Raw genomic sequence first — 26,853 nt, forward strand, 5'->3', positions numbered from 1 at the left:
CATGCATTTTTGTGGTGTTCTCTGTATGATGGGGCATGTGATAGAGTGTACAATTCCTGTTTGTTGTTAACGTTATTCAAATTGTTATTTCTATTAGACTGGGATCAGTCTTTGTATGCTCATTTTTATGTTGTCCTCATGATCATTAAAATCACATAAAGAACATTATCAAGCAAACTAATGGCAAAGTTAGACACACATGTATTACAGATCAGACTGACAGTCTTGGCATTTCTTGTCCCAAAGACCTTTTTTTGCCCTCCATCACCTTCAATCCTGGCATCCAACTGAGACAGTTGTTATAATTGCAAAAGCGCTGTGCAAACATTTGGCGCAATATAAATCCTGTATAGTAATAATAATAAAAATGTGTCATAATCCATCTCACTGCTCCTGTTTAGGATTACCTTGTTGGTCAGCAGAATTCATAAATCCCCCCCCCCCCACATTTTTAATTGTTCCAATATTACTGCTGACTATCCATAGTCCTATGCCTAGACATAAAATGCATACATGACAATAAATTCTGTGTCAGAAGTATGTACATTTTCATGTCTGATAGTATCCTGTAAAGTTGCACACATGGTAACCCATAGCAGTTTGTTGTACAGTGAATGCATAGCACCATAGGCAATTTCTTCACAATAAGCCAAAAATGTTCAGCTTTGATTATATCCTTTTCATATGGTACTGATCACCTATTAACTGGCTGTCTACTAAACCTGCAACTGTAAAACTTCATGTGATTAATATCTCTGGACATCTTGTTTTACTGAGTGCATGATACCGGTCATAAACATTATTGGTAGATTTTTATCGCCTAAAGATGTAAAACCAGTTTTTGCAGAACCTATTCAAACAAGCTTTGGATTTCTGGGTGGGTTGTTTCCATTGCCTAAAACATTTCACTCATACTCCCCACTCAATCACTTTTCTTTTGCAAGGTATGAAGAATCAAGGTGTTTTCCAAGGAATGTAAGGTAAACTACAAGTAGCCTTTACAGCTTAGTTAACACTAACTGGCTAAGAATGCTAACTATATTCCCTTTTTGCTCTCATTCTTTGATGTATGCCTGCATGACTTTTACATAAAAGCTACTTACACACACACAAGCTCTTGATCTAAGATCATCTTTTTAAAACATAGCTGATTTGAATTTAACACAATGAAACCTAAGTTTCCCTGGCCTGCAAGTTCTGCTTTTTGGGCAATACAAAGATGTTTTCTATGGCGTAAGCATGATTTCCCATTTTCTTTTTTTTTCCTGCTTGTCCCTTTTGCTTGTTCCAGCTGAATGCTGATGAGCTTAATCCAGCCACTCTGATGAATAAGTGGGTATAAAGGCACTATGAGGTAGATAATATTTACTTAAGGAAAAAAATGTATGCACCTTTCAAAGCATCTAACACATAGTAGGTCATAGTTTGCCAGCAGTGCCATTATGTAGCCCCCAGCACCCATGTGGTAAAAATGTGGGAGGCCCCACACAGTTTTCTATGCTGAGAACGGGGTTCTCAGAAGGACTCTCAATTCATACAGATTTCCAATGGAGGCAGGGTGATTACATCATACCTTGATTCTATTTGGTCCAGATTCTGTGAGGGCACACCTCTGCCAAGGACAATTGCACATTTCATGTTTGGAGTTACAAAACTTAGACATTACATAAAGTGCCATAATAAAGATGGTTAAGGCTGCTTGCATACTAGTAACTGAATTTCTTCCAAACTAGCCTTATTTCTTTTTAATATTATAGGGGAGAATTAGAAATGTTAATTGTGCCTAAATTAATAGTGCTTAAACAATAGTCTACCCTTTGGTTTCAATCCCATCTACAAAACAGTAGGACACTTTCTGTTATTTGAGGGTGCCTGGGAACCCGTGAATCTACAGCCTCATCACTATATATCTGCGATATGAGATATAAGGCACTGCTGCCTCTGATTGCTAATCTCAGACTATTTGGAGATGTCACTCCCATGCTGTTCATTATTCTCTTTGCTGGAAGTTCTGACATGAGGAAGCAAAGCCTTTTCTCTACCTAGATGGCTGCTTCCACACAGAGACACGGTGCTTAAAAAAGGCATGGAAAGCCAGTGATTGGGAAAAGTTTAGCTTTAGTGAGGATATAGGTAATACTGGGGACATGTCATTTGAGCTCAGCTTCTTTAGAGAGCAACAATATATTAAGAGGAACATTTATTATTAGTTTTACAACACTTACAAACAGAAGATAATTAAATCTAAGTAAGTGTAATAGGGGTGATATTTTCAGACATGCGTCTCACAACTACCAAGAACAAGGTCAGCCTACTGAGCTGCTGATAGTAGTGCTGTGTGCTAAATAACAGGACTTCACACAAACAAAGAGTGACTATATCTGATGATCACCATTATCATAGAGTTATGGGGAGCCCAATAATTGTCCTTATGCAAAGACTTACTGTGGAGCGCATTTCATTTTCTTGACCTTCTTTATGCAGTTAATATTGTTCCTTTGGTAGAGCCAGCAGTAGGACAATTTCTAGGTTTCAGTGGTTAGCAAAGCTTCTTTATTATAACATCTAGCGGGCCTATTTGTATAGGAGAAAAACAAGATTAACAAAATATAATTTTTTTTTCTTTATTCTATCCCTTTATCTTATTTATAAAAACACAATATTTGTTTATTCAGTATTTAAGGCCCCTTTCACACATGCGGACAGTATGTCCGTATTTCATCCATCCGTTTGCGGATGAAATACGGACATACATGCATTCCTATGGGATAGCGGGTGTCTGCGGATGAACATCAATTGTCCGAATCCTATTTTTCTATCCGTCTGCAGAGCGGATCGGATGAACACGGACAGGCGGTCCGTGCTCATCCGATCCCCATAGAGGAGAGCGGAGAGCTGACAGGGCGGTCCCTGCACAGTGTGCAGGGACCGCCCTGTTATCCGCCAGATCAGCGGGGACAACGGAGCGTTCCCTGCTGAGCAAGCGGATCATCACGGGGTGGATCATTACTGATCCGTTCTGTGTGAAAGGGGCCTTACTGTTTTTACATTATTACATTATTATTATTATTATCACTAGAGAATCCCTATGCTAATGAGTTTTGTTTATTTATGAACATATATTATGAATTTTTTTACCCTGTTCCTCCCCTGAAATTTTGCCATATATTGCAACTCTTGACCAAGAGGGGGATTTTTTTTTTCCTGTTTTTTATTACATTTTTTAATTTTTCCCTTTTGATGTTTAATACTCTTAGAAAATAGAAGTCCTTAATAAAACCAGTATAAAAAAAATGGGAAAAGCTGACAAAATCGTGTTTAATTTAATGGCTGTTCCATTAATAATCCTATAAAAGTAATGGTAAGTCTCTTGCCTGTGTTCTGTAGTGCAGAAGACAGAAACTAGGTTTATACACATCATTTCATACTTGCGCACACATCACATCTGTCTCTAAGTGCATACCTTGACATGAGAGTCTTCCTCTTTATTTATGTCTACATTATGTCCCTTGTTCATTTCCATCACGTCTGTCCTTAGCCTGTGTGGGATAAATAGATCTTTAGAAGGACCCAAAGCCCAGATGGAAAAGGAGAGTGGAGGACAGAAGACTGCAAACACATTTAATTAGGTGTCACACTTTTCTGAGTATACCCTTTAAATTTAGAGTATCTAATCTAAAAATATTCCAGAATCTTTAAAACAGCAGTGTATACACTCAATGCTGCCTTGGCTTTGCTTTGCTTGGCCTTTTTTCTTATGTTATGCTTGCTTCTTTCCCTTTTCATTTTTTTTTCATCAATGAATGATTACGAACACAGGCTGGATGAAGAATTGAAAGAAAGTGAAGCCAAGTAAGAAAATGTCTTCTGCCAATGTATATAAATGTTGTCCGGTGAATGTATTTTTATGAAAACCAGTGCAAAAGAAATAGTGATGTTGCATATTACAACCAATCAACTGTTGCTTATATTTTAATTCTCCATATGTTTCTACAAATAAGCTCCTCATTGGTGTTTTACAAAATGCTTACTATCATTACGTTCCCACATATTGTTGCCTGCCCACTCTCTAATATACCTTTCTCCTGTCCTGCTGCACCTCCCAATCTGTGTTTAGACATTAACATTAGCTATAAAATATAACGCTTCATTAAACTGATGAGAAAGATCCGTGCCACATGGGGGATATGTAGTCATTCTATCCCGCAGGCAAAATAGCCTACAAGTGCTAAGGTATTGCACAACTAGATCCTATAGCGTAAGCAAGATGATAGGGTGTAACCAGAATTTACCACACACAATCATGACATTGCATAATTGTGCTTAGTTTATTGCAAATACATGATTGCATGTGAATTGTACCATAGCTTAGTGATAATTTGTGTGCCGCCCGAAGAATAACTGAAGACTATTTTACATTTTTACATACCCTACTGAACAAATACAGCAGAAATGTAGTTTGAGATTAAAGCAAGCTGTAGACAGGTTTTTTTTAATATATTTTTTTACAGTTTTCTAAATAGTGAGGATTAGTTAGAATCACTTGCAGGTGTTTTTTGCTCTCCACATCCCCCACTGGGGGAATTTTCATTGCTTCCTGTTCCAAAGACCAATGAGAAATAAGAAAGTAAAGTGAAGGGGAAATTCCCCCCAAAGCTTTCACCAGCACTATTGTGTTAATTGGAAGGTTTCCCCATTATAGAGATCTCTTGAAAACTCTAGAATTTACAATTTCATCACATAGAATGGGAGAATGTATTTATCCAGTAGAGGCACAGACAGAAACAAAATCCTGATAGAGGTACTGACCTTTACCCACTTTACCCAGAACTGGGAAAATGTCTGGCGTTTTGCTTTAAAATCAGTGGGGGAAGGATTAATCTTTTCAGTTTTACAGATTCATTACATTTTTAACGAATTAACATACATGAAATACAAACATTCCGTGTGTAAAGTACAGTACACATCTCAAAGAGCAGTCAGGTACAATTCTGTGTATAGTAATTCAGTAATATTCAAGAACTTCTGGGCATACAAAGTTTAGGGTACAACGATCATCACTTATGAACGTTACTTAGGCTAGGTTTTCACTATTGCGGCCCCAAAGTCAGGCGATTTACAGTGCGACTTTGAAATGCAATTTTTGATGTCATGCGTCTGGTGAGAACCATGGGAAAACAAGTTGCACCGAAGTCGGAACAACGTAGTACAAAAACCTTTTCTGGAGTCGCTGCGACTTGAGTCACACCAATTAGAACAGGGACCATTGAAATACATGGATTTTGACTTGTCACATGTGTCAAGTCGCACAACAACTCGCAGTAGTGGAAACAGAGCCTTACTCGTGTAGCCTACATGGGAGAGCCAAACTCTTTTCTGTCCAGATGCTCCAGGACTTGGAGAAGGCATCATATTTCAGAGCGTTCATGGCCAATAGGCGCTCAAAGGCACAGATATCATTGACCAATCTCATCACATCTGAGAGGTTAGGAGCCAGAATCAATTTCCAGTCCCCAAGTACCACTAAGCGTGCTACTAGTAGGATGCTTGCCTTTTGATGGCTGATGCTGGCAGTCTGGGAGGTGTGCAGGAATGGGAATAGGTATTTCCACTTGTTTTTTTAAGTAGTTGGCAATTGGCAATTAACAGCACAGTAGCAGGGGTAGGCAGGGCAGAGTCCATTGAAGGATTTTCTAATTGAACCTTTCTGACCTGTAAGAGTATGAGAAACTATCTATATGTCTTACATGAGACTTTGTGATAAAATTAAAAAGCCCCTGCCACCAACTTAACTGCTTGTCGACCAGCCGCCGCAGTTTCACTTTGGAAGAATGGCACGGCTGGACGAAACTTACATTGCTTCGCCTTTTGGCCACTAGGGGCACGCACGCCCGCAGCGTATGCCCAGGGCCGATGCGATGACCGGCGGGCAACTGCGATCGCTCGTGACAGACACACAAATCCCAAGTTCTTTCGGGCGAGTAGCGACAGATCGATGTTCATACGAAGTATGAACACCGATCTGTCTCTCTCCTCCTAGACAGTCCCACCCCCCCTACAGTTAATACACACCTAGGGAACACAGTTAACCCCTTGATCGCCCCCTAGTGTTAACCCCTTCCCTGCCAGTGACATTTATACAGTAATCAGTGCATTTTTATAGCAATGATGGCTGTATAATTGTCCCAAAAATCTGTCAAAAGTGTCCAATTTGTCCGCTGTAATATTGAAGTCCCGATAAAAATCGTAGATTGTGGACATTACTAGTAAAAAAAAAAAAAAAAACAACAACAAAAATGCCATACATATATTCCCTATTTTGTAGACGCTATAACTTTTGCGCAAAACAATCTATATACGCTTATTGAGATTTTAATTACCAAACATATGTAGAAGAATACATATCAACCTAAACTGAGTAAAAAAAATTGCTTTTTTTTAAAAAACTGGGGATATTTATTATAGCAAAAAGTAAAAAATAATGTGTTTTTTTCAAAATTTACGCTCTTTTTTTTTTTATAGCGCAAAAAATAAAAACCAAAGAGATGATAAAATACCATCAAAGGAAAGCTCTATTTGTGGGAAAAAAAGGGCATCAAATTTGTTTGGGTACAATGTCGCACGACCGCGCAGTTGTCAGTTAAAGAGACGCAGTGCCATATCGCAAAAAATTACCTGGTCATTGAGCAGCCAAATCTTTCCCGGGGCTTAAGTGGTTAAAGTGGTTCTAAACGCTGGGTGTTTTTTTTTTTACCTTAAAGTATAACTAAAGGCAAAACTTTTTTTTTTTTGGTTTTGAACAGAGTGAAGAGTGATTAAAACCCCTGTCATTTTTTATTGCGGTCTGTGCCCCTGTTAAGAAGATTCACACACTCTATTTGTCCTGTTTACCATTATTGATAGTGAAAGTAAAAAGAAAACCCCAATTTCTGTGTTGTCCCCAGAAAAGTAATAGATGGGAAATCTTACAATGGGGACACTAGTTCTGGTGAGCTGGGGGTCCCCAAAAAATTCCTGGAATTTTCAGAGATATCCTCTCACTTCCTGTTTGGCTATGGGACAGGAAGTGAAGGGAAATCTCCGCAATGGGACAGAGATGGCGGGAAAAAAAGGGGTTATTACCCTCCCTTACTCTATCAGAAATAAAAAAATAAAGTTTTGCTCATAGTTCTGCTTTAATGCATGCATTATGGTAAACAACACCCCATGAACTATTTTCCTTGCCCTCCCTCTCTAAATCTAACCTGAACTTGTCAGGGATCGAGAGCTGTGTCTGGCTGCAATCTTCTATCCCCTCTTTTTCTCTTCTCACAGAGACTCGAGAAGCAGCAGGAGCCATTCATTCCTGTTGCTGTCAATGAAATGTGAGTTGGGACTGGGGCAGCACACGTTGTGTGTGTCTAGGGCAGCAAGAGGTGTTTTATTGCTCTTGATGAATCCAGTGCCTGGATTAAGGATTTGTGGTTTAATCAACCCATGGACATGAAAGTTTTTTTTTTTTTCTGATGAACTTGATTTTTGTTTACATTCCACAAGTTCTTTCATTTAAATTTTTATAGTCACGAGTATTTTCAGTGTGCTAAAAAAATTCTTTGGTTTGATTTTCTTTAAAAATATCCGTAGTACAGAAAGTTCACCTGCTACCTGCTAAACATTTGTATGCTCCACGTGACAAAATAGACAACAGTCTTATCCCCACAACTAGGTACCTACAGTATTTGTACTAGGGCTATAAGCACTGGGCATCATTGCGCAGTGCTGTCCGTCAATGTGCACTGTACATAATCACAACGCATATGTGTAAATCCTCACGGTCATGAGAGTAGTTGAGAATCTGTCCAACTAGTAATCTATTCAGTCCAGATTAAATCTCAATTTAAGTGAACTCATTTGTGCATTGCCATTCATCAATAACAAAATACTGAAAGATTCTAATACCCTATTTTTTGTTTTCCAAAAAGCCTGTGTATTTAGAAATATAAATTGAAAAAGGTAAAAAAATAACCATATTTACAACTGCATGAAAGAGAGTGCTTTTGGCTTTCACTGTGGCTGTCAGTGCCAATAACTATCTGCATTGCCATCATTAGTAATTCATCTGGCAAATGTTACTGAACCCTTTAACACATGCAGTAACACTCCCTGTCTAGCTGATGACTAGTGCTCTGGCTATACTATAGCAGCAAATCCTCCACCCTGTTACTGACTGTTCCAAGTCATTTAATTGTCAATGTGATGAGTAGCCATTTTCCAGACATTGTACTCTTGCTGTGAATTATATGATATTTTCCAGTATGACTTCATATGCGTGCTAAACTGTCGCTTCTTAAAATCTTTGCCTGTGCATTTATTCCATTTTAAACATATAACTTCAGCATGATGAAGTTACTACTAACTGAATGAAAAACACCTAACAGCAAAAAACAGAATGTTTAGATTGTCGTGAATTACTTAAAGCGAAAGTTCAGGCAAAACCCCACTTTCTAAACCTAATCTTTCTAACCCTGTAAAGCAAAAATCTCTGTACTTACCTATTCTGCAACCACTTTAGTCCAGTCCCAGCATTAGCTGTTTGTGGTGGCTTCAGTGCTGAGGCGGGTGCAGGAGAGGCAGCTGGCAATGGAAGCCCCATGTTAACTCTATGGGTGACGTCACTTCCCAGCCATTTAACAGCCATTGTCGATTCTGTCCTGCAGACAGCTTCCGCTGCTGGAAACCGGACCGGATCTGCTGCAGAATAGGTAAGTACAGCGATTTTTGCTTTACAGGGTTAGATAGATTAGGTTTAGAATATGGCAGAGAGCAGGTTTAGAGTTAGTTAGTTTTTGCCTGGACTTACACTTTAATTTAATTATCTCTATAAGAGACTACAGTGTAAATGTGTACACAAAAAAGTATTCAAAATCGAATGTTATTTGTAGGTTTGTAGAGATGGTTTGCAGACATACTGAGTAGTGATTAATAGGCATGCTGTCAAGATATTAATATGGAAGCTCCCATTGCTTATTGTTGAAGGTGAATGTTCCAGGGCTGTCATTTGCAGTCTGGCAATTCAGCATGTCTGACACTTGCAATAAAGGTTGCTTTCTAGAGAGGATCTATGGACCATCAGCAGGCCATAACAATGACATGCCCCAACATTATGGTGGGAGTATATTCCTGCCCGTTTTATACTGCTATTCTGGCCCTTATAATATTACTATTATAAGTTTTATATATATATCATCATGTCTGTTCCCTAATTTCCACCATCTAATTCTTAGTGTAATTATGTTAAGTTAGTAAAAGGGTGGCTTTAAAGGATAACTGTACTATTAAACAATGCATACTTATGCTTATGATCCACCCTCTCCCTCTACAGATTTGTTTTATCCAGGAAACAAATTATATAAATGATTTCATTTAACCTCCCTGGCGGTATGATTATTTCAGATTTTTGAAGCTGAAAGCGGTACAATTATTTTGCATGATAATTGTGGCGTTTTATATTGTAGGCCTGTAATTCTTAGGAATAACTCACTTAAATCTGTCCAAACCAGAGTCTAGTAGACATCCCAGGTATGATAAAGTTTGAAAAACGAAATTCTAAATTATAATATAATAAATAATTATACCAAATAGTAATCATTTAAAAAAAAATATTCAATAATGTAATCCAATCAAAAACACAGAAATTTGCTCAGTTGCAGAATTGTCGCTGTCATTACTTTTCAGTGTTTGATGATGGATCTCCCCACAAATCACTATCTCTCAATTCTGCAAGTGATTCTAATTTATTATCGCTGTTTTCTAGCTGGTCTAAAACCACTTTTGATGTAAAAGGACGGTTTTGGTTGCTATGGACAATCTCCAGTTTCCAGGCAGAAAGAACAGTTTTTATAATATAAAACTGCATGCAGGACACTGGTGCAACCACTAGGGACAAAAGGGGTGTGAAATAATTACATACAGTAATGTAATCTGTAAGATTACAGTATACTGTATGTAATGTGTGTGTTTCACTTTTTGAATTTGGTGCCATTCTCTGTCCCTGTGCGCCGCAACGTTCGCAGGGAACAGAGCTCGGCTCCATGATGAATCGAGCGGAGGACGAGCCTCTCACACTGCGGGGAGACATTGCAGGATCCAGGGGACAAGGTAAGCTCTTCCTGGATCCTGCGATGCGATCCCGAGTCTGGCTCTGGGTTACCGCTTTTGGTTCTGAAATTTCACCCCGAGCCAGACTCTGGAATACCACCAGGGAGGTTATTATAATGCTATGTAGTATAAGAATGTTCAAATTTTTGTGGGACTCAGATTTAGCATCTAAGTACCCCAGGCAACCATATCATTAAAGGAACAGTACTCCCTAAAGTATGCTTTTAGTTAAAGGTTGAAGCTGATGCCCTTTGGCAACTGTTTAATTTTCCTGTCTTAGCTTTTAACTCAATTCCCACCCACTCTTGAATTCTGAGGAGTCTTGCCCTCGGAGCACAGAGATTTTGCTACCAGAGTCCAAGAGAAAATGAAGAAGCTGTAAGGTATCTGAAATCAGTTAAGGATGGACTGCTCCTTTTCTGCCAATAAACAAATTGAATTTGGACATACAGAATTTGATTTAAATAGACACACTTTTAGGGAGTCAATATCTGTTTTGAACTCCTTTATGATTTTGGTCTGGGAGCATCCTCTTTTGGTTTTTGGTGAGTGATTCTGCTGGGTGCCCATTGGAGAGTAGCTCTGGTTGCATATGAGCCACATCACCAGCTCCAGTGAGCTTTTTTAAATGATTATCATTTTTTTCTCTTTCACTTTGTATGAAAAACGATTGAAATCAAAGGACATCCCCTTCAAAGTGGATCAGGCCACTTCTCGCAAATTACACCCTGTTAGAGTGAAGGAGGGAAATCCCACCCTGTTAGTGAAGTGCAAGCCTATAGTTGGCCATCAATGTCTAGTTTAACTGAGAATACCGACACTAACTACAAGTCAGGCAAGTCCAAAAGAAGGGTTATCTGTACTTGTGCCTTTGGTCATGATAGTGCCTGAATTCATTGCCACCCTAGGAGACTTAGTGGCAAAATTCTAGAAGAGTAGCCAAATGTGTACTGGGTCCAGTTACCAAAAATTCAGGACCTTTTTGGGAAGGTAGTCAGTGTCTGCCAGTAGGGAGGACTTTGGAGAGTGACCTAAAGAATAGGGCACCCCCAAGGACCAGAAAAGCTAAGAATCACAGAGAGCTTAGGATGAACCACCTCAGAGGCTATCCAGAGCCTGGAATTCAGCCAGCAAGATTGCACTGCTTATCACTACTTAAAGTCTAAGTGCAGCCAAAAAACAAAACAAAAGAAAAATCTGAAAACGGCATAACTTGCAGTCAGTAGGATGTGTCACTGATGCCTCTTCTTTTAGGTGAATTTCTCCTCTATCTATGCTTCCCCTCCACCCCATAATCTTCTGGTGCAGTGGGGGGCTAAAATAACTAGGGGGCTGTCACAGCCTCTCATCACGTGAGCCCAGCTTAGCCTGCCCTTTCTGCCCAGATGCTCCATTCATAGAAGCCATACTACAGCTTCTAAGAATGAAACAAGGTCTATGAATGGAGTTGGCAGACCTTTCAATCACCCACCTGTCCTCGTTTCATACCTTGCTTATGTGGAAGAGCACTTCTTAGATGAAGATGACAAAGAATTGGTTTCCAAGTCAGATGTTGGACTATCAAAACCACACTCCAGGTGCCTTGTCATCCTGGGACACAAAATTTACTGGCTCAAGTGGTGCAGGCTCAGCTTGAGAGTCAGACAGTGATGCATGAGGTGAAGACTCAGATGGGGAGTTTGGGGCGTGGCAGACTACCTGGATGTGAGGAAGCAGCTTGCTTGAGCTCCATCTGTCCCGCTTCTATCCTCGCTCCTGATCCTGCTGACCTGATCGCTCTTTTGGGGACCCACCAGCATCCTTTACCTCCTGAGACCCCTGGGAACACCTGAGGATGGTCAAATACAGCCCCACGCTGGAGGATATCGTAGAATTCCCACTGCTGCCCTCTCCATGGGAACCGCAGCAAAATGGCATCAGCCAGCCTTATGGATGGGGTCACAGCAAGCCATCCTCCTCATATGCAGCAGCGCAGCATGCACCAGGGAAGAGTGAGTCACAAAACCCCCTGTTTCTAGCTCTGATGACCCCCTGCTGCTCTCTCAGCCTGAGGACACAGCTCCTCTCTTCCTCAGCACTGATCATGCTGACACAGGCCCCGCAGAACCCATGCTGACACAGATCATGGAGGCTATTCAGCACAGCCATGCTTCCCTCACCACATTCAGATAGACTCTATCAAAACAGATCTATCCTTCCTGAAACAAGATGTACACAATCTCCATCACAGAGTGACCAATGCAGAACAGCGCATAGGAGATTTAGAGGATGACACTACAAGCCTCTGTCAGAGAACTGCGCCCAAACCCAAAATTATACCAAGTTAACAGATATGGAGGACTGTCTGAGGTGTAATAATCGGCGTTATTTGGGTTTCCCAGAGGGTTCAGAGGCCACGATCCCTGAGGCTTTCATGGAGAGGAGGTTCACATCTACCTTTGGCACCTCCACCTTCACTCTGCTATTTGCCATAGAGCGAGTTCCCTTACACCCTTTACCTATTGGGGCACCGCCACGTGCCATGCTCATCAAACTTCTACATTTTAGGGACAGGGAAGCGATGTGATCCTCAGGGCTGCCCAAGTAAAGGGCCGTATATCCTTCAATGGCAATGGAATCACTATCTTCCCAGATTTCTTAGTGGCTAAGCAGGAACAGAGGGCTACTTTTTTGGCCATTAAAAGGAGACTGCAAGACCTCCAACTACCCCATAGCATGCTAGGCAAGGCCTACTTCTTCACAGATCCAAAAGAAGTAGCCCACTGGGTAGATACCCTGGGATCTTAACCTTCCTCCCAGCTTTAAGTTTTTCATCCACACCACAGCACATGGTTACTAATGGAGATTGCAAACCTGTTCATGATCCCCCCCTTTTTTTTCTTGATACTTCTCATCCGAGAGGCTGATGAACCGTTGCCTTATGCTGCAGTCCACTAAACTAGGCACAACTACTCGTGTCGCAGTCCTTCCACTGGTAATATCCTACTGAGGACAAAGGCACATCCCTTTAGGGTCTGGGTCACCTACCATATTCTACCTTGCGGGCATGGATGGAACCCTGCTGCTGCAAACTCTATTACCACCTACCACGGTTTGTTGGTTGTGGGACTACACCATGTTCTCCCTGCTTTGCAGTTTTGGTTATGGGAACAAAGCCCCCAAATGTTTGGGCTTGGGGGCCAGGAGGGTTGGGGGGTTTTATCTGTTTCCCTTGTTTTTGGTTCCCTTTTTAAATTTATTTTATTTTTTGTGCCTTTTCTCCTCCGTGGCTTCTGGCCCGATTGGTCACCTTGGTATCCAATCTACAGCTGCAACAGAAATACTATCCCTTCTCATCTATATATTGTTGCTGTTATTGACTCATTCTATATTGGGGTCACAGGTTTCCAAGATAAGGGTAACCTCACTGCATTATGGGAAATATCCATTATGGTATACAGTACATGGTTATGTCTAAACTACACGTGATTTCATGGAATGTTAGGAGGCTTAACTCCAAGGTTAAACATTCACTGATGTTTGAGTACCTGGCACAACACAATATGCATGTGATTCTTCTCCAGGAAACTAAATTACATGGCTCCAGAGTCATGGCTCTTAAGAGGTAAAAAATAGCTTATGCACTTCACTCCATGTACTCTCAGGGTACATCTATTCTTATAGCCAAATCAGCGCCTGTCACTATCAAACATATTAAGCTAGATCCCAGTGGTTTTTATGTAATCATTGTGTTAGAACTCCTTGGTAAACCATACACGGTGACTGGCCTATAGGCCCAATTGCCTTTTACTAAACAATTCTTTGATTGCATACTCACTTCCATCATGGAAATTGCAGAGGGCTCTTTATTAATAGCTGGGGATTACAACATGGTCCTTGACAATTCTCTTGACAGATTTTGATTCTCCACTCCCCCCCCCCCCCCACCCCTAGGCACTTATCTATTCCAATATGACCTAGTAGAGGTCTGGAGATGGAAACATGCTGATGTATGGGAATATTCCTGTCAATCTGATCCTCGTGGTACACTATCACGTATTGATTTATGTCTGCTATCCTCTGACTTACTTAGCATGGTAAGTGACATCAGATACCTCACTATGGCGGTATCTGATCATTCTCCCCTGTTGGTGGACCTTGCCCAGGGAGTATCACCCTCCTTTCGTGTATGGCATCGGAGTCCACTGTGGCTGGCAGACCAGGCCATCACAGATAAGGGACTAGCTGATATGAAGTCCTACCAGGCCACTAATACACAGAGTGCATCCCCCCCTGTGGTCTGGGATGCCTTGAAGGCCACCATGCGGGTCTTTTTTTCTGCGGCCATAGGGCAGGCCCGTAAGACGTCTCATTCCAGACTGGTGGATGTGGAGGGAGAGCTCTGGGTGGTGGAGGCTGCCTATTCTGCATCTCCTACACCCAAGACACACTCTATTTGGCGGCATAAGGCCAGGGAGCTAGATATGGTACTACTGGAACAAACCCAGAAAAAATTGTTATACCAAAATCATCAGCTTTTCGAATTTGGTGACAAAAATAGTCACTTGCTAGCTTACCTGTCTAGGCCTGACTGTCAGCCATGTAACATCCCCAGAATTAACAACTTGGAGGACATAATAGTGGAATAGACTAGGGAGGTAGTGGAGGCTTTTGTTATATTCTACTCCACCCTATACTCCACTAGGGCCCGCAATACTATTGTGGAACTAGACGGTTATCTGCAAGATATCTCACTTGCAAAATTGCTAGATTCTCAGGTTTCATTGCTTGATTCCCCTCTAACGACCGGCGAAATAGGAGACACCATCCAATCCTTTGCTAGAAAAAAGACGCCAGGATTGAACGGTTTCCCTATAGAATGATATATGCAATTCAGAGAGATCCTGATTCCACATCTGCTCAGGGTATATAGCTATGCCCTGAAGACAGGACAGCTACCGTACTCTATGTCTGAGGCGTTAATTGTCCTTATCCACAAACCTTACAAAGACCATCTTCTCTGCAAATCATACTGACCAATTTCCCTAATTAACTCGGATATAAAAATTTTAGTGCTTGCCCAGAGACTAAATACGGTCGTTGCTACTGTCATTGGAGTGGATCAGACGGGATTCATCCCTTGCAGATTTACGTCAATCAATCTACACCAGCTTTTCACCAACATGCAGACCATTCATGGCTCAGTGGGCTCCAGGGCTGTTTTAGCTCTGGATGCTCATAAGGTCTCTGTACCACATTTTTTAAATGGGTTCAATTACTATATCACAAACCTAAGGCTAGATTGAGAGTAAATATTATTATTTCTGACCCCTTTGTGATATGCAGAGGCACCAGATAGGGGTGCCCTCTATCACCACTACTATTTGTGCTGGCGATAGAGCCACCGGCGCTGCTGATCAGATCTAGTGGAGAGGTGGTGGGACTGACGATTGGGGGCCTGGAAGAAAAGGTATCCTTATAGGCTGATGACATGTTAATATATTTGGTGGACCCCCAGTCGTCACTCCCTACTTTGCTGGATATTATTTGGCGCTTTGGCCACTTTTCTTGCTTCCAGGTAAACTGGGACAAATCCCTGCTATTTATGTTGGATCACCCCACCTCAATTACACTACCCTCCTTGTGTCCATTACAGATTGTTCACACCTTTCGATACCTGGGTATTGAGATACAGCAACCTATTTCTGTATGTATCAAAATTAATTTAGATCCGCTCATTAGTAGAATGAGGAATTTGCTTAAGACTTGGGCTAGTCTTCCCCTGACATTATTGGGTAGAATAAATATTTTCTAAATTATCTTTTTACCACACTTTTTATACATTCTGAGTAACTCCCCAATATACATCCCTAAAAGCGAATTCAAGGAAATTGACACGATCCTTATAAAATTTATTTGGGGGGGAGGGGTAGCTAGGATAGCAAAAAACATGTTACAATTACCAATTTTGGAGGGGGGATTGGTACCCCCTTGTCTTCAAAATTACTATGTGGCCTCACAGTTAGCTCATGCACATTGGTGGTTGTACCCCGAAGCAAACAATGCAACTACAGCATTGGAGGCAGCCATCCTGACTTCCTATGAATCTCTCCAGAATCTAATACATCACTTATCCACTAGGGGGAGGGAGGGTACGAAAGTTCTCTCCATGACCCTACGGATATTCAAGCTGTCGAAGCAGCTACCATCAAGACCACACACCACATATTCACCCAATGCTTAATTATGGGACAATCCATGTCTACCGGAATTATTCCGCAGAACGGACAGAGGGTTCTGGTTCAAATGAGGGGGTAAGATTGATTTCTCGTTTATTTATAGCAAACATCTTTTGATCCTTTGCTGAATTTCTTACAGACTATGGTCTTCCTCCTATGGCCTATTTTCAATATCTGCATATACACCATACTGCCATGACGCAATTTGGCCTCCAAAACAGTGATATTCAACCCTCCCTGCATGAAAGTTTACTGACTGACCCCTCTCACACCAAACTTGTCGGTGCTGATGGAGGATATTTGGCGGGAAGTGCTTCCCCTCCAGGTATCGTCTGTCATCTTTTTTTCTGCTGACTGGGGTACTTTAAGTTTGATCAAATGTTGAAAGGAATATTGGGATCCCTTGTGACCTTCCAGTGACTGAAGGAGCAGATAATTGCACATCAATCTGATTGAGATGATGGTGAATTTGGATGCCAATCATCTTCGGTAGGACACAACAACACAAGGAGCACCTGGAAAGGTTCTGAGTGCCTCTATGATGGTGGTGGTGGGGGGGGGGGGGTTAAGCTATCTAATAAAAAGTGTTGGTTCTGTCAACCGTCTATCACTTATATCCTGCCAAGGTGCCACAATGTGTTGCTGAGAAGCCAAGATGAAGAAGATGACCTGGAGCTGTCAAGACAGACCTGCCAAGCCAAAGAACCCAGGGAGTTTTGAGAATCCAATATCAGTAGTCCTACCATTGTGAGCAGCCCATTCTCTAGTTAAACAGGAGCAATGCCCATATTTTGGCTTACACTTACCCAGCTTGGCCCTAAGAACTACATGTCAATGCCAGCTGAGAAGAACTAGGTGGGGTGTTGTATCAGGAAAATGACAAACACCTTCAGCCTGTCACCTGTGTGGGCCAGAGCCTTAACCCCCCCAAGAGAGCTATCCCACTCACAAGCTAAAATTCCTTGCGTGTGTAAGACTTACCTATATGGCAAGGACTTTGAGGTCAAATCAAAAAATAATCTATTCATGTGCATTCTCACCACAATCAAGTAGAATACTGTAGGATATTAGTGGCTAGCTGATCTATCTGGCTTCTGATTCAGCTTGAAGTACCAAATGGGAGTTGTAAATATGGTTGCAAGAAGATTTTACAGAAGCAACTCAGTAAACATAATGGAGTGGCAACATTTTGTTAATGGTCACTCCCCTCATCCAGGGCTGAATTAACCATTAATCCAAAAAGGTAAACACGCTTAGGGCACCAAGGGAAGAGAGTACCACAGAGTTTTTCCTCTAGCTAGTATGCTTTTGATAGATAATTGAACATTAAAACAAAATATACATTTCTTATCACCACCGTCTACAAAATGTTTCACAAACTAGAAACCCAAATAAGAAGAAAAGAGATGTATAAAGAAATAGCAAATACATTTTCTTGCAAAAAGTGATGTGCCATATGATGTCACTTTATGTGCAGGAAGAGAAAGATACCCTCAACCAGGCCATATGACCAGATGAATTTCGATCAGTGTGTGGCCGTCCCTGCTCAACAGAAGTTGATTGCTGGATCGACTTTTGTTGAAGTGACATGTTGGAAAATGTCAGGTCCTGCAGCCACTGATCAGTGTATTCTGACAGCAGTGGATGTTGCTGTGAGAATATAATGTCCCAGCTTCATTGTTCTCAAAAGCTAAATGATATATATCCAGAGGACACCAATCTCTGTTCTGAGCTCCAATTTCAATAATACGTGTACCCTAACTCTAGTGCAACAAAATCTGTAAAAAAAAAAACAGATTCAGGCTTGCTGAGCTTTATAAAATAATTTCAGAGAACAAAACTGAGTAACCTAGATATTGCACTGGGGTTTCTTTTTGTTTTTGTTTTTTACACATTACCTGTCACAAGTTGCACAGCTGAGAGTTCTTTTTCTCAAAATAGGCATACAAGACAGGCTAGATGTCTTGTATCTGATAAGTATAGAAGCATAAAAGCATATAGAAGTATGCAATAATTTACTTGCATAGTTTGAAGTTCAAAGTGAAAAACTATAAGTGAAAAACACTTGTTCAAATACTTGTTCAAATTATTATTATTATTTCATTTTTGTTTAACATAAAAGTACAATATAGGTAAATAGTTATATTGGTAGCCAAGTTATAAAAAGAGAATCTAGTCCATCTCTTTCAACCAACAGAAAAAATATATTTTTATTATCGTTTATCAAAGAAGGGATTTCCCTTATCTCTAAATAAAAGGCCTCAGCCAGTAGATTCATGCCCAATCTGTTAAATGATCACATGAAAAGTTTGTATATAATATAGCGGGGCCTGGATTGGGGCTCACCTGGAATAAAACTGAAGTCCTTTACCTCCCTGGCGGTCTGATTAAGTCAGTATTTTTGAATGTCAAAGCGGTACATTGTTTTGCATGGAAATGTGTTGTTTTATATTGTAGGCCTGTAATTTTTAGGAATAACTTACTTAAATCTGTCCAAACAAGAGTCTAGTAGACATCCCAGGTATGATAAAGGTTGAAACAGGAAATCATAAATTATAATATATAATAATAATAAATAATTATAAAAAATAATAATATAATAATAATACATTTTATTCAATAATGTAATCAAACCAAAAACACTGAAATTTGTCCAAACAAGGGTGCAATATTAATAGTCACTGTAATACTAGACACTGCATATTGGTTTAGTAAACGTCCCGGGTATGAACATTTTTTAATCATGGGACTGCACAAAGTCCGATGTCACAATCAGGACAATGGACCTGGATTTCTTTCGGATTTTTCTTTCCACTGTCATCTCGCTTCGAGCAACAAACTACGCACATCCTTGTAGGTGCTGATGCTTTCTCGGTTGGTGGGATGCAGTCGATGAAGTGACGGCCAGTCATGCGTTCCGGGTTGACAATGCCAACAGCATGACATCCAGCTCTATTCACAGCCATTGATAGTGTTTGGTGGTTCATAAAGATACGTTCGGCAACTTTCCAAATGAAGTCAGAATGAATCACAGGCTTGTCACTCTTTTTTTTTTTTTTTAGCAGAATGTAGGAATTCCACAAGCATTGCTTAAGAAGATGCCTGAAGATCTTCTTGTAGTACTTCTTTTGCTGTTTCGTCATTGCTGGGTAGAATGTCATTGCTTCGTCAGCTCTGTCGACACCTCCCATGGTGTTATTGTAGTCTATCTCTACTGGCTTCATGATTTCTTTCTTTCTTTCTTTCATAATACCTCCACTGTTATGGTACGCGCGAAAGGTGGGCGTACTATAACAGTGGAGGAATTGTAAACTGTACTCATTAAGCACACATCTTTCTTGTCACGCCATCGCAGTGTCATTGTTTTGCCTTTCTGTCAGGCAACCATTTCTTCAGGCATCACTTATTGCCAAACATTGGCGGCATGTCGCTTCGGTTAGCCCTTATGGTTTCATAGGCATCTGTTTTGTTTTGCAGAAGAAACTCATAAAGTTCAGGAGACGTATAAAAGTTGTCAGTTGTTACGCAATAGCCCTGATTTAGCAATGTCTCAATGAATGAAAGAACTGAAGATGTTGCCATTCCATAGTTGCTGTATTTTTGATTACATTTTGTTCCTTTTCCAGTGTATATGACTGAAATCCAAATGTAGCCAGTTAACGATTGGCATTTTATGACAAATCGTGCTCTCTGTGATGCAGCTTGTAGGCCATTAGACTTTCATCTATGCTGATATCTCTTTCTGGCACATAGCTCCATTGGAAATTCTTTAAAATCATTTGAGATGCTTCTCAAATTTTCTTTAGTTTTAGTTTTGTTGCAGAATGAGTAGTTTCATCAAATTCGTTGTTTTCTTGAAGTGTAAATATTTCATGATCAGGAAAAATCTGTACTCTAACATGACCGTGCCAAAGAATGGGATGGCAAGTAATTTATTAGTTATCCAATACCACTTCTGCAGGGGTTTCCCCATCACTCCCTGAAGTATTATTAGGCCCAGAAATGCAAGAATTGTCATCTTTGGTCACTGGTTCCCACTTTCTGCTTCTTGGAAACCTACAATGTGTAGTGGCCAATTGTTGCTTTTTGTAACGGTTTGTCTCAGTGACTATTTTTTCAATAACCTCATCAGTCAAAAATAATTGTAAGTATGCCAAGGGGTTGTCCCGTTTGGCATCTACTTTCATACCAGATGCTCCAGTAAATAGGAATTGGGGGTGCTGCATGATCTGTACAACAGTCAATAGAGCACCAAGTTCGCACATCACCGAGCACTGTTGCAGAATCATAGCTGTCGTCACTTTCAGTGTCTGATGACGTATTTCCCCACGAATCACTATCGCTCAATTCTGCAAGTGATTCTAATCACTGTTTTCTAGCTGGTCTAAAATTGCTTTTGACCTAAAGGGATGCTTTTTGGATGCAATGGATGTTCTCAAGTTTTAAGGCAGAAAGAACAGTAAAAGTGCAGGCAGGGCACTGGACAAAGCACTAGGCACAAAACTGAGGTGACATGGTTTGATACAGTAATGTAATCCTAACAGATTACAATGTATTGTGTGTATGTATTGTATTGTGTGTATGTTATGTTTCGAACTTTTAAAAATTTACTGCCAGCTGCGCCCCCCTGCATGGCAGCACTCACAGGGAAAGGAACCCAAACAAGGGATGCATCGGCCGGAGGGCACAGCGGGAGGACATCGGGCGCTCGTATGGACAAGGTAAGTAACAGTACACTTATGTGTAACCCCAAGTGTGGCTCAGGGTTACCACTTTTGGTACTGAAAATTAACCCAGAGCCACACTCAGGATTACCGCCAGGGAGGTTAAGTGGGTCTCAGCGCTCTTCCTGTGCACTTGCTGTATGTTTACATTAGAGATTATGCTGTAAACGTTGAGGATGAATTACTCCAGGTTGCCTACAGAACTCTGAGTATATATATATATATATATATATATATATATATATATATACACAAACAGAGAGAAACACTTCCCAACTTTCAGAAGGAAAAGTAGGACACAACTGTAAGGTACATGTCAAACTCCCAACAGGCCGCCCCCCAGTTACACATACCAATAGAATGAATATGCCAGAATAGAATGATTAAACCTACTAAATCTTAGTTTCATTGTTACTTTTCATTTATATTGGATTTTTATAAATAGTATATGCATTTATTTAGAGTTTGGTGCAGCATGGCAGTTCTGGTAATTAAGTAGCACATTTATGTAGTGTTTTTATACCTTATATAGTCCAAAAAGAGGGACACTTAAGTAGGAAAAGGAACAGAGGGATTTGAGGTTTGAACAGAGGGACAGTTAGGGGCTATATATATATATATATATATATATTTCACATCTGTTTTTTTCCATTATGTGATACACCAAACTTTACATTTCAGTTACTCTTGTCTATCACAATTGTTTTCCTAATTTTCTGTAGATGATTAACAGTTCATAGAAAATGTAATAAAGTGTGGCGCTACCTCAGAAAACAACCAGTTGGTTAATAAGTGACCTAGTGCACTCAGCACTCAAATTTAATACATCTAATAATAGAACAAAAAATAATACACAGCAATAAAAATAGTGAATGAAGAAAATTAAATCACCGTGATAATCCATGAAAGACTCAAATTCTCATAGTTAAAGCGGAGTTCTGCCCAAAAGTGGAACTTCTGCTCATTGTGCTCCCCCCCCCCCCCCTCCGGAGCCACATTTGCCACTTTTCGAGAGGGGACAGGATACCTGTCTAATACAGGTATCCTGTTCCCACTTCCGGAAGTCTCAGCCGCGGTGTTGACGTCACTGCCTGGGATCCCTCCTCCTCCTTCCTCGGTCGCCAGGCCAAAAGGAGAAAGGAGTGGAGGTCGGGTTCCCTTACTCACAATGGAGGCGGCATGCCCTCAACCGCTGATGGAAACATCAGCTGCGGTGCCAACATCGCTGGACTCCAGGACAGGTAAGTGTCCAATTATTAAAAGTCAGCAGCTACAGTATGTGCAGCTGCTGGCTTTTAAGGTTTGCAGTGGTGTACGGACCTCCGCTTTAACAAAATAATAAACGTGACAGTCCACTTAGTAGGGTGCGTGGGACGTTCACACTCACCACTACTTAGGTGCTCAGAAACCCCAAATAGGTAGGTATACAGTAACTAGCAATGCATACGATAATAGTTCCTTATTCTTTAAACGACTTTAGGTACTCGTGCTCAGGAATGAAAACATGGAAAACACAATGAAGGGACGATCATAGTGTAGCAAGGAAAGATGTCAGGAACAGATATAGATCAACAAATAAATGCCCACTCACGTTTGGAAGTACTATGTGCTAGCACCAGCATAAACAGCTTTCAGGTACCTCTGCATGCTTTCCTAATGGCCGCGGAGTGCGTTCCAAGACCAGGGGATGTAGAAACCAGCAGACACGGAAGTGACGTCAGTGAGGGATGGACAAACAGCCTCAACAGGTGGACTGTCACGTTTATTATTTGTTAACTATATTGTCATGAGAATTTGAGTCTTTAACGTATTATCACAGTGATTTAATTTTCTTCTTTTGCTATTCTTATGGCTGTGTATTATTTTTTGTTCTATTATTAGAAGTGTTAGATTCAAATGTTGAGTGCTCTAGGTCACTTATCAACCAATTGGTTGTTTTCTGAGGTAGCACCACACTTTTTTACACTTTCTATCTATCTGAGTGGAAATCCACTCTTAAAAAGTGCAGCTTCACTCATTTATAAAAATCCTTTTTGGCGCCATTTTTTGTCATTTTTGATTGTACATGATTAACAGTTCGTTTACCATTCATACCTTATAAAAAGGCATTTTGCATGTGTTTGTATTTCACTCTACCCACTCTAACCAAGTCATGCTTTAACTTTTTTCTGTTTTATGATTTTCAGAGCTCCATGTATGCCGACCGAGTCAGAAATAACTTCCCTGGACCAAGAGTAAGATTTCTTATGTTATACATTCACATATTATCCGAGATCTGAAATGTGGCTTATAAAGAATAGCTCAGCCCAATAAATACTTAACTGCCTAATGGAGAAAAGCTACAAATTAAATAATATAAAATCAAAAGTTAGAGCTAGGTAGGGTGGGACTTTGTATGTACCTTTGTAGGGTTTCAATAAAGATGTATGCCACAAATTTAAAAGCAATAAATTTAAACTTTATTTTTCATCTGTTGTTAAAAAATGTATTACAGTTATACAGATACAGTTACTGTTAATTGGGTCCAGGATTTGCTGATCCTGGTGCGATGAAGCAAAGAACATGGACTACACGTTTCGTGGGAAGCCGCGCTTCATCAGGGCCTCAGAATAGCACGAATACAATAGAAATATTGCAGTGAAATATTGCAGTGAATTGTAGATCGATGTTAATAAATATTAGTGGTTTTAATATAAAAGACATCAAATTTCCCAAAAATGAACATTAAGAGTTTATAAAGTATTCCCAGTTGCCCAAATAATCTTATAGCAAAATTGATCTAGTACAGTTCATTTTTTATCAAGATGGAATTACGTACAGCTTATTTGATATCCAGCGGTATCTCATAGACCAGGGGCAAGTCAGGGAGGCTCAGAGTCTTTTCAGATTATCAAACTATAGAATAAAAACGTTATTTTAATTAGTTTGTCTTATCAATTTATTTACCTTTACATTGTAAAGCTTGAAGAGCTTGACATACTGGTCTAGTGGGAAAAAGGAGCCTGGGGAGCCGTGGTCCCTCACCGAAGGAAGTGGGGTGGACTCCTAAATGTGTATAATTATATCATGATTATTTATACTGATAACAAAAGAAAATAAAACCGCGCTGAGACCCCAAAAAAGGAACATTTATTTTCTTACTTTATCAAGCAAGAAAAAAACAAGCAAGAAAATAATGTTTTTCTCAGATAAATATCCAAGAAATTAATCTTAGAGATAAATACATATAATCCAAAAAAATTACAAATGACTGTTTCACAGGATATAAGGCTGCTGCTCCACAGTGGGATACACACACATAAACATAGATAGAAAATAAAATAAAAAAAGAGGTGCGCCAAATAATATGAATCAAAAAAACCATACAACTATAAAGAAAAAGTCCATGGAAACTTTATGTTGTCCAAAAAAAGGAAGACGATCGCACCACAGTGATTCCACACTTCCTTATCTCTATAGTGTCCCACCACCGACAAAATAGTGCGCTTACCAGACGGTAAAAGCACAAGGAGCATTTAGAGTAACAAGCCACCGACAGCTCCTCGCCTTCACCAGACACTTTATCCCTCAGGAACGAACGATCCATACACTGTAGCCGCTCCACATTTTCATAAGTAACCCAGTTTCACGCTCATAATGTAAAAAGAAACGAAGCCTCCCATAGTGTAAAAAACTTCAATGCTCTTTTAATTACTAGAAATGCACTTACATAAAAACGAACAATTTCCGCATGTGAAAACAAGCGGGCCGGCAAACGAGAGCCCGTCCTCCTCTCGTAACCACGTGTTACAAGAGGAGGACGGGCTCTCGTTTGCCGGCCGGCTTGTTTTTACATGCGGAAATTGTTCGTTTTTATGTAAGTGCATTTCTATTAATTAAAAGAGCATTTAAGTTTTTTACACTATGGGAGGCTTCTTTTCTTTTTACATTATGAGCGTGAAACTGGGTTCCTTTTGAAAATGTGGAGCGGCTACAGTGTATGGATCGTTCGTTCCTGAGGGATAAAGTGTCTGGTGAAGGCGAGGAGCTGTCGGTGGCTTGTTACTCTAAACGCTCCTTGTGCTTTTACCGTCTGGTAAGCGCACTATTTTGTTGGTGGTGGGACACTATAGAGATAAGGAAGTGTGGAATCACTGTGGTGCGATCGTCTTCCTTTTTTTGGACAACATAAAGTTTCCATGGACTTTTTCTTTATAGTTGTATGGTTTTTTTGATTCATATTATTTGGCGCAGCTCTTTTTTTATTTTTATTTTATTTTCTATCTATATTTATACTGATATGATGTCTGTAAGAATGAGTATATAAGCCAAGAGTTTTAATTAACCACTTCAATACCGGGCTATAGTCATATGACGTCAGCAGATGGGATCTCCCATCTTGGGTGGGCGTCATATGATGTCCTCGGTATCTCGCCGCACCTGCAGGTCCCCAGGGGGCCCACAGAGCGGCGATCGTGGATGAGGTGTGTCCCCCTGATCCAGGCAAAGAGCCAATAACAAATGGCTCTTTACCATGTGACCGGCTGTATCCAATCACAACCGGTCACGTGTATTGCCCACATGCATAGCATTCATGCACACCCCTAGGGCGCGCACAGAGCAGCAATCGGGGATGTGGCTTGTCACCCTGACAGAGCCCAATCCCAATCGCAGTAAAGAGCCAATGAAATTGGCTCTTTACTACGTGACCGGCTGTGTCCAATCACAGCCAGTTACAGAATGTAAACAAACCGCAGTAACAAGATGTTACCGTGTTCTCCTTCTCACACACCGATCATGTGTGAGAAGGAGATTGCAGTAACATCTTGTTATCGCTTACAGTACACACCAACACACACTGATTGCCTCCCCAAATAAGAGTACCTGTCATCACCCATCAAAATACCTGCCACCACCAATTAAAGTACCTGTCACCACCCATCAGAGTACCTGAGTACCTGTCACAGCCCATCTGAGTACCTGTCACAGCCCATCTGAGTACCCGAGTACCTGTCACAGCCCATCTGAGTACCTGTCACCACCCATCAAAGTACCTGAGTACCTGTCACAACCCATCCGAGTACCCACGTACCCGAATACCTGGCACAGCCCATCTGAGTACCCGAGTACCTGTCACAGTCCATCTGAGTACCTGAGTACCCGAGTACCTGTCGCAGTATATCTGATTACCCAAGTACCTGAGTACCTGTCACAGCTCATCTAAGTACTTAAGTACATCAGTACCTGTTACAGCCCATCTGAGTACCCGAGTACCTGAGTACCTCTCACAGTATATCTGAGTACCCAAGTACCTGAGTACCTGTCACAGGCCATTTGAGTACCCAAGTACCTGAGTACCTGTCACAGCACATCTGAGTACCCGAGTACATGAGTACCTGTTACAGTCCATCTGAGTACCCGAGTACCTAAGTACCTGTCACAGTATATCTTATTACCTGTCACTGCCCATCTGAGTACCTGTCATAGTATATCTGAGTACCTGAGTATCTGTCACAGTATATTTGAGTACCCGAGTACCTGAGTACCTGTCACAGTTCATCTGAGTACCTTTGACAGTCCGTCTGAGTACCCAGGTACTTGTCACAGTCCATCTAAATACCCGAGTACCATTCACATCCGAGTACCTGAGTACCTGTCACAGTCCATCTGAGTACCCGGGTACCTGCCACAGTCCATCTGAGGACGCGAGTACTGGTCACAGTTCATCGGAGTACCCGAGTACCTGTCACAGTCCATCTGAGTACCCGAATACCTGTCACAGTTCATCTGAGTAC

At 40.8% G+C, this 26,853-nt stretch overlaps 1 protein-coding gene across 6 annotated transcripts in view; it reads left to right on the forward strand.

Moving 5' to 3' along the window:
• PRUNE2 (prune homolog 2 with BCH domain) overlaps window positions 1–26,853 on the forward strand; it is a 483,266-nt gene that overhangs the window by 435,159 nt on the left and 21,254 nt on the right. For 3 of the 6 annotated variants that reach the window (XM_077474897.1, XM_077474901.1, XM_077474902.1), the window contains 3 exons: window positions 945–980; window positions 3,820–3,852; window positions 23,266–23,313. In XM_077474897.1, coding sequence (XP_077331023.1) covers window positions 945–980; window positions 3,820–3,852; window positions 23,266–23,313 — 117 coding nt within the window. The remainder of the gene's footprint in view (window positions 1–944; window positions 981–3,819; window positions 3,853–23,265; window positions 23,314–26,853) is intronic. The other 3 variants (XM_077474898.1, XM_077474899.1, XM_077474900.1) reach the window with 3 other exon arrangements.

This window comes from Lithobates pipiens, unplaced genomic scaffold (assembly GCF_037356315.1).
Source record: "Lithobates pipiens isolate NorthernLeopardFrog02 unplaced genomic scaffold, aLitPip1_a1.2 Scaffold_13, whole genome shotgun sequence".
In the NCBI taxonomy this organism is placed as follows: Eukaryota; Metazoa; Chordata; class Amphibia; order Anura; family Ranidae; genus Lithobates; species Lithobates pipiens.